Below are 9,341 nucleotides of genomic sequence, written 5' to 3' on the forward strand. Positions count from 1 at the left end.
CTCATGATATCTTCTCTTAGCAATGCTGTTTTTCTTTTGTTGCAAGTCATTATTAGTTGTGTATTGTAATTTCTCCCTATACTGCTTACGTGAGCATGGTGTATGTTTTAATGATCCATCTTCAGATAGCGATTTACAAAAGGAGGGACAACAACCATCTTTATCTTTTACACAAATGACAACTTCATAATGACAGCTATTGACATGTTTCAGGTAAATGCCATTGCTTTGAGATTCACGTCTACTTGATGAGAGATTTGAAGATGAATATTTAAGCCATTTATTATCACTGTATGTAAATATGTCAACACCGATTAAATCACTTGTGGCCTGAATCTCAAGTTCTGTCGCCCAAACACCGAGATATTTCATTCTTGATGTGGAAATATAATCCGCTACAGAACTGTGTCCTTCTCGGAGATACTGAGTGTACTTTGATTCATTCTGCAGTATGTGTGTAACAACAGCTCGTCTCATTCTACGATGTTCCCGGTCATCCTGAGATACAGCATAGGTTACTCCTCGAAAAAAGCAATTTCCATCTCCAACGATACTTTTAGTTTCACAAGGCTCAGCGATTTCAACAGCCACACTTGCGTTGTTCTGTTCTTTCACAATGTTTACAATGTTCAATTTTAAACAAATGCTTTTTTGTTGCTGCACAGTTAAAGGACTAAACTGAAAAGTTTCATTGACAGTTTGTGAAATAAATTCAACATCAGTGGTACATTCATTTGTTATCTCCTCATAAAGTACATCTGGTGTCTGTTGAACATGCGATTCATTTAATGATTGTGTATCTGTGCATGGGACATTTATGGCACACTGTTTGCAGCTTAGATCAATTTCCATTTCAACTTTTATCTCTTGTTCAGCTTCAGCATTTGTCTGGATTACTGGACTGCACACAGAGACAGAAGGCATGTCAGTCATGTTTGCATTTACCCCAGTTACTTCAAAGGGAGTACCGTCAGCTTTCATTGATACTCCAAGGTTCTTAAAATGCTTGCACAGAAACCTCATGTTACGATGAAAAACCACTACACTCTTACCATCACATGCTAAAGTTCCATCAGGATTTCGTGAATGTGGATCAAACACTGCATACCAGGAACCTTGTTTCACTGCTGCACATATGTTTCTCTTAACATTCACTAAACATGCATCAAAACTCTGAAATACTCGTGTCAGTGCTTTATCTAGAGACATGTAAACTTCACACACAGATTTCTCATATCTAGACACACCAAAGAAGCCACTTAACGTTGTACCATAGTTTATTGTAAAAGTACAGTCATTCAGTGTGTGTGTGTCAGGCAGCTCCTCGACGTACATGTAGCCATTGATGAGGTCACTGATCTTTCCAGCAGCTTTCATGTCTGAATAAAACTGATCACCATGCAATAACACAGAATTAATGTCACTAGTGGTTAACTGAGACACACTTTTCATTTTACACATGAGAATTGCAGTTAAACTATTAACAGCACATTGCTTCCCATAATTGTCAACATAACGAGGATCTCCTTGATGAAAAGAGCCACTGATGTACGATTTCTGTGGAAACAAATCAAAAATAGCATTCATGTTTACGTTAGAATCATGCAAAGACGAGGTTTGTTCAGAGGTTTGTTCAGAGGTTTGTTCAGAGGTTTGTTCAGAGGTTTGTTCAGAGGTTTGTTCAGAGGTTTGTTCAGAGGTTTGTTCAGAGGTTTGTTCGAAATCATTAGCACAACCATTAGTACAACCATTTGAAAAAAGTTTTGTATTCCCGCTGCGATACACGCAGCGTTCTGTTAGTTGTGCCATTTTTTTAAGAGGTGGCACAACCTCCGCAGCAACAGCAGCCATCTGCTCCGCCATCCTCTTTTTGGCTACCTGCGACCGCACACTCTTCTTGGTACGGGGCATTCTGCGAACCAAAACAAACAAATACAATACATTACTATAAGAATAAAAAAACAATACATGAGTACACTATAAAAAAACTATCACAACACCACTTCAACTTTATTTCACGTAGTTTAATTTGGTCTTTAGCATAAAGTGCCTAGACATGCCTATTCCTGAGGAAACTGCCTGCACAGGATTTCATCTGTAGGTTACATTTCCACTAGAGCTGTCAAAAAATAGTATTCTAAATTCGAATCGTTTAAAAAATTAATCTCAAAGGTGAAAATTAATATTTGATTTTTTTAATGTGAAAAACGCCTGTGGTAGTAGAGGCATGGATGTCTGCTTTGTGAGTTGGCGCCCTAGTGTGCCTGGTTCAGGGACAGGTCACAGGAGTCACACTGTCTGCATATTAATTTGGTTTTCACTTCACCTTTTAATGCTTGATCCTGTTCTGTACTATATACACACAGTTCAGTATTTTACGTGACTACCAATCACATTATACAACCGAATAAACTCCTGCAAAATGCAGGTAGTAGGGATGGGCATAATTAATCGACGATCGATAATTGATTGTTAAGAATTTCGTCGATTTCGTAATTTGTTATCAATTAATCAAATGCATTTTTTTTTATTTTACTCCTGTTTCACAAATACTCTGTATGCAATGCGTTTGCGTATGTGTGCGGCGAATCCGTCAAGCACCCGTTGCAGTGCGCTGCTGACCGCTTATTCTGCATATAAAACGTTCATGTGATTGACACTTTCTGTGAACACTTTTCCGCATAAAAAATAGAACAAAGCATCATTTTTTTTTTTACAAAACAATATATTTTAGATATTATTTGACAGACTAGTAAGTGTGTATTAAGGATGTTTAAAATCTCTAGCCTGGTGGTCAGGATCTGAATGGATCAAATCAGCAGTTTTGCAATGGTTTATTTATCTCCACATATATCATAAATAAAAATAAGCAGAGTAACTTTGCAAGTCTACCCTTCCACATGATATATTTCCTACTATGTATGTATATGATTTCCAAATAATAAACGAGAGTATTCAACGACAAAAAGCGTATCATATGGAAATAAATCCTCACAATATTATTATTTCTCAAAACTTTATGAAAAAAATAAGCAACTGTATTCCTACAGTTATTCAAAGATGCACACATTATTCCGCATATAATTTGAATATTATACAAAAGTATTCATATAACGGCACGTTTCATATGGCAAATAAATATCCTCACATTAACATAACAGCATAATGAAATGAATAAACAGACAATGAAACAGGATTGAAATATAAATTGTATTATTATTACCGGAAAAAGCAATATTGCTAAAATAATCTCTGATGTAAATGCGTCAAAAACGCTGTTACCCGCACAATAAGTCTAAATGAGCAATAAAAGTGAAAAAAGCATTATTAGGCCATGTCTCAAAACTTTATATGACAAAAATATATTTAAAATTACAGTTATTCAAAGATGCACACATTATTCCATATTACTCCCGTTTATGAGCACGTTTGTCTCTGGCCTCGCTCTGTTATGTAATAGATTGACAGGTGCGCATCTCCGTCTTTCAAACATATATAATTTTGTAATTACTACCTTAGGAAAATTAGCCATGATTTTATCATTGTGAAAATGTTTTTTTTTTTTTTGCAGATTAAAAACGATTTGTATTTCCGCAATTTTACTACAAATACCATGGTTATGGGATACCCATTCTATTGTGGAGTTGGAGACCATAGTAAATGTCTACTGTTGTTTTACTACAAATAAAAACTAAAAGACTATGTTAGTATAATTATACAATGGTAAATGGGGCTCACAAAACGCACGCTGTTTCACACATACTCTGTATGCGGAATAAGTTAGCGCTGAGGTACCTGTGCATCCCGGCCAGTCTCCTCGGAGCGGCTGTTTTCGGCGGCGGCTGTCCTGACGGTCACCATGGGTTGTGGTCGCGTCTGACCCCAAAACATGCTTTTATTTCTCAAAAAAAAAAAGTAGACTGGTGCAGAAGTTTTATGCGAATTACTAAAGTTAGTTATTTTCACGAGGCTTTAAGTAGCCTAATTTGTTATAGCCTAATGTTAGGAAGGCTAATATCTTGCACTTTCTTCTGGCTTGAATAATTTTGAGTTACATTTTGACAAAACCTTTCAGATCTAAGTATTATGTTTTTTGTTTAATTTAATGTTAAACATGAATCTGTTTTTTATTTTGGAACTAATAATGAGGTCTCTATTTTAGAAGGCTGGCTCGCAGCTGCAGGTTCCGCTGCTTTGAGCACTGCACATGCACGCACATATATGTTTGAAACATAGTTTAACTGTCTGCCACAAGTTGATCTTGTAGTAAAGGTCTCATCGATGAAAAACACGCTGTATATTTGTATTCATTGCATTTTTTAAGTATTAAAGTTAAATAACAAATTTTATTATAAAAAATATTAATGATTAATCGATAGTCGATCGTTAATTCTCCCGACGATCGACAAAGAAAACTTAATCGAAATGCCCATCCCTAGCAGGTAGTAAACTGCATTTACAGAAACTGAACAACTATAGTTAATAAAATGTGTAAACATGCATCATGGACATGACAGGTCTCTCTTCTGATAAAATAAATTACTAGAAGGGGAAAAAGTCTTCGGACAGAGGTACGAGCATTTGCTGCCCAGTGTTGCCTAATCTTGCACAAAAAACAGCGAACAAGAAAAATCAGTTAAAAACAGTTAAGCGCCAAAACGGTGTGTAAGTACAAAAGACGAAGACCTGGCAACAGTACAAGACAGCGCGCTATGAAGCAGCCTAACAAAAACTTTCAATACACAACACCAAGATGGAGATTTATTGCGAAACATAATGCTGTTCAATTTCTGTCAAAGCTGTGAGTGAGAAGCATGCAAGAACGTTGCCATGGTTATCTTTGTGTCAATCATCACATTTAAATGCGGTTATCATCTCGAAAGTTTGCAGTGTGTACAAGACCACAATGTGTGGAACTTCAACTAAACAGTTACGTCTTGACACTTACTTTGCATCGTCCACCACAAGCTCTTTGTCTGCAACACGACAAGAGGCCAATACAGAGAAATTAATTTTGTTCATTTGTAAGGACATGAGATCAATCAATGTTGTGGATGGGACAAGCTTCAGGGAGTTCTGTCAAGCAATGTAACCAAGGTAGTACATCCCTTTACTGTCTCTTAATTTACTTGTTTTTGTTTAGTTAATACGTTGTACAAATATGTTTAAACTTAATGGACTACCTATACAAGTAGTTATGTCTCTTTGTATTAATGTGTCCTGTTTTTGATGTAATGCACATCATTGACAAAATCCGCAACCAGATAGAATTGTTTTAATATTCGGGGTTGTTTTTGTGGGAATATTCGAACGTCATTTTTGACAGCCCTAATTTCCACATATGAAGAAAGGCAACATACATGTTTAGCACATTACATGCCATCCTATGTGCATTGTGTCGAGATATGTACCTGATGCTATCATGTCAAAGGTGTTTATGTAAGCAATAAGGTACGAGAGGCTGTGCTGTATCGTGAATAAGTAACGGCTGAAGGGCGTTGTTAGGCACGACGCGAAGCGGAGTGCCTGCAACCCCTTCAGCCGTTACTTATTCACGATACAGCACTTGCCTCTCGTACCTTATTGCTTTTATAAAACGTTACCACACAATATTAAAGTAAAAAAAATATTAGTGCAACTTTCATGAAGTTAAATCAATAAAAGCATTCCTTCTGCTAGAAAAAATAGTCCCTGACTGCAAAAAACAACATGAAAGTTCAAATAAAAACAACAAACTGTTCTCAGACTTTGTCTCATTATATGTTTATGTGTTGCTAAGGGTGTTGCTAAGGGCGCAGTGATATTAAATAGAACCGTTGGGTGAAGCGGTCATAGCAGTGTTTTATTGCGAATAAAGCACACCTATTGACCAATCAGAATCAAGGATTGGAACTAACCGTTTTATAAGATAAAATAGATAATCGTGTTCAAAAGGTAATAGTAAAACAGTCACTTAGCACATCTCTGATTATACGCAAGACTAATCACATATGTAGTAGGGATGGGACGATTACCAGATTTCACGATTAATATACCAAAAAAGGCACTTAATCCACCTGTTTTACTCCATAAACTATGTATAACAAGCAGCCAACTCTGCTATACTTTTCTCTCTCTCCCGCTGCGTTACCTGGAAACCACAGCGCGACTTTGGATCAGTCCATTTCTGACGAAGTGATAGGGGTGTTTGGAATAGTCCATGTATTGGTAATATAGTTTCTACATTATTGATTAAATTAATATTATTCTTCACTCTTAATTATTATTATTCTTCACTCTTTCAGACCCCTTTATTTATGACTTTGTATGCAAAGAGGGAGTGATTGTGATGATGATGATGATTATTATTATAAGGGTTTGTTCAGTTCAGTAGTGTTGTAGTAATTATGTCAAAAACAGAAGTATAACAATAAATAAAAATCGGTTCAGCATATCGGTTATCGGGCACATAAGCATCCAAATATTTGTTATGGGCATCGGTTTAAAAAAATGAGTATCGGTCGATCTCTATGAAAGTGCCAAACATATGCAAACACTAAACTACATAATTTCCCTTAATCAAATTCCCGCCATTTTAACAAACTCTTGGTGCAAAACTAACACTGATTCAATTAAATGAAAATTGACAAAACAATGTTTTTTTTATTAGGGCTGCACGATAAATCGCATGTGTTTTCAGGCGCATCTCCGCAGTAATTCCGGTTCCTTGATTAGTATTAAATCGCCATCAGCTGTTTTCAGATGGAGCAGCTTTAACTACACAGAGCCGTAGTTCACTGACAATCGGGGCAATTTCGCCTTAATTATCGCGGACGTATCGCCTGCGATATGTATGCGATATGGCCCACCTTGTCAGGGAACTATGGCCCTGTATAGTTAAAGCTGCTCTATCTGAAAACAGCTGAAAGCGATTTACTACTAATCAAGGAACCGGCATTACTGACGTGATGCGCGTGGTATCGCATGCGATTTATCGTGCAGCCCTATTTTTAATTGATTAAATAAATGTTTACTAAAAGTCAGGACTTGACGATTACTTACATTATCTTTACAAAGATTAACTCTTACCTCAAATCCACTTTCACTGAATTCTGCAACATAACAGAAATTTTTTTTAGAACCAACACATAACATAACATTTAACAGAACTTATTTTTAAACTATTGTTTTCCAGTTAAACACGTTTTAAAATTAAGTGTGCCCATTACCAGAATTTGTTTTAATTAACGTGAAAAACCGACACACCCTATACAGCGACTAATTATGACATGCCCTATACATAAACTTTAAATCTGATGTAAAACAACCCCAGGTTAACTTGTTGTTAAACATCTCTTCTGCATTAATGCACAAGCACTCTTACCAAAGAACCATAGAGTATAGAGTACAACTAAAGCAATCATAAAGCTCTCATAAAATTTCATAATTTTAAAGTAATACCGATTACAATACATTTTTAGGGCTGTAACGATATATCGCAATCGCATGTCACATTAAAAAGACCTGTCTAAAATTTGGATGTGGCGACATTTCACCGTAATTTATTCAAATTCATCCATTGAGAAAACGCGCATTTGCACGATAAATCGTTACAGCCCTATTTTTTTTTTGCCACAATAGGCAGAACAGTCAATTGGTTACAATATGAAACTATCTACAAACACAGCAAATACAAGCATTAAATGTTACCTCAAAATCCGCTTTCACTGTCTTCTGCAATACAAGAAAACAAAGTTTGATAAACAAGCAAACACTGTTATGAGCTCCCTTATCACCACACGTGTTTAAAACGCATCTAATACAAATCGCACGTAAAGTTACTTGTGCACGCGTGTGATCCTCCGCCGCCAAAACGTCTTAATATATTTGCTTCTATAACAATCAGCTTTATAATTACAGGAATTAAAAAACATAATGAGTCGTTTACCTTCAAAACGCTGCAGTAAAACAAAGCAAGCAGATAAGCGTTAAGCAACACAATTCGTGCGTCACGCTGAAGACGAATTTAGGCTCTATGGAAAATTACATTCCAACACGGAGCAGAGGGTGTAAACAATTAAACAATTAAATATAACTTTATTTTTAAAAATTACATTCCAACAAACTTTGCAAATACTCAGCCCGTGTCTTTGTATGTTTTAAATTTGGAAATGCACAATTTATGCTTACATTTTACTGAAAATAAAAAAATGAAGAGGAAACACTTGCTCGTACTTTATCTAGTCTAACGGAGTTTACAGATGGACCCTAACAAAAAACCACGTATATTTAAAAGACGAATTAAACAAATAGGCTGTCGTCTGTGTCTAAATCTACATAACAGTACCTTAAAAACAAGCTAATACTTATACAATCTAAAGTTCTTTAGACGCCAACGCGTCTGAACATCCGTTTACGCAACTTTACATGTGTGCACATGTGACACACATTTAATTTCTTCTCAACACCTAACAAAATGTGAAATACTAACTTTATTACAACACACACTGTAACCAAATAAAAATTTCTTTCGCTTTATGGTGAAAATGGTAACCAAGCCATAACAATTCAGAAAAGCAATAATGTCCATGTGCTTACCTGCCGAAGATGAAATTGAAATGGATTCCATCTCTTCCGGTCAAAAACGGAAATACGTGTAAGTGTAAAAACAAAACACGCACCATCTACTGGGTAAAACATAAAAATGCCACTAAAATAAAAAGTACACTTTGATTATATATTAGATCTTATTGATATGTATAAGTCAACCTACTATTTTGAACATCACACATTTTTAAATATAACAATATGTATGCAAACCAAAAGGCAAAATAAACATGTTAAACCCTTTTCATTAAAGTGTTAACTACACAGTAATCACTGAAGTGAAATATCCATTATAGCACTGTATATTTTATGCACCTTGTGTAAATTACAGTTTGCCTACTTTTTTATGTATGTGTCTGAATGTTTATGTATACATACATAAATGAATGAAATGTATCTTCACAATATTATAGTGTCACTTGTAATTTATTATACATATAAAATATTACCCACAAACCCTGTTGATATATTTACGTTTATCATTTGTTAGCTTTATTATTATATAATAATGATTTTAATATTTACATTGAATGATTTATGACATTGTTTTGACAGTCATTTTTGGACTACGTTGTGCTCATAAGAGGTTTGTGGGTAATATTTTATATATATAATAAATTACATGTAGCCCTGTATAATTTAACTAATTCATTATTAATGAAGAAACTCCATCGCACACCTGTAGTGAATAGGTGCGTAGGAAAAAAGACCAACAATTAGGTCGTATCAGAAAGGGAAAAAAAACTCCCGCACAC

General features: G+C 35.3%; 1 protein-coding gene across 1 annotated transcript; it reads right to left on the bottom strand.

Moving 5' to 3' along the window:
* Positions 1 to 893: 893 nt before the first annotated feature.
* Positions 894 to 9,048, bottom strand: LOC141365609 (uncharacterized). The gene is made up of 5 exons (XM_073870090.1): positions 8,578 to 9,048; positions 7,690 to 7,713; positions 7,069 to 7,091; positions 1,053 to 1,912; positions 894 to 901 (listed from the first exon to the last, which is right to left on the bottom strand). Exons 1-5 carry the CDS (start codon positions 8,677 to 8,679, stop codon positions 894 to 896), a joined length of 1,017 nt encoding a protein of 338 aa, XP_073726191.1. The 5' UTR covers positions 8,680 to 9,048.
* Between the last annotated feature and the right edge of the window lie 293 nt (positions 9,049 to 9,341).

This window comes from Misgurnus anguillicaudatus, chromosome 8 (assembly GCF_027580225.2).
Source record: "Misgurnus anguillicaudatus chromosome 8, ASM2758022v2, whole genome shotgun sequence".
NCBI classification, from domain to species: domain Eukaryota; kingdom Metazoa; phylum Chordata; class Actinopteri; order Cypriniformes; family Cobitidae; genus Misgurnus; species Misgurnus anguillicaudatus.

Excerpts from the sequence above, each read along its gene's own strand:
- LOC141365609 (XM_073870090.1), bottom strand. The coding sequence starts at position 8,679 with ATGTTTTACCCAGTAGATGGTGCGTGTTTTGTTTTTACACTTACACGT. Across the intron at positions 7,714-8,577 it reads TTCAATTTCATCTTCGGCAG|AAGACAGTGAAAGCGGATTT; the intron begins GTAAGCACATGG and ends CTTGTATTGCAG. Across the intron at positions 1,913-7,068 it reads TCAGTGAAAGTGGATTTGAG|AATGCCCCGTACCAAGAAGA; the intron begins GTAAGAGTTAAT and ends TTTGGTTCGCAG.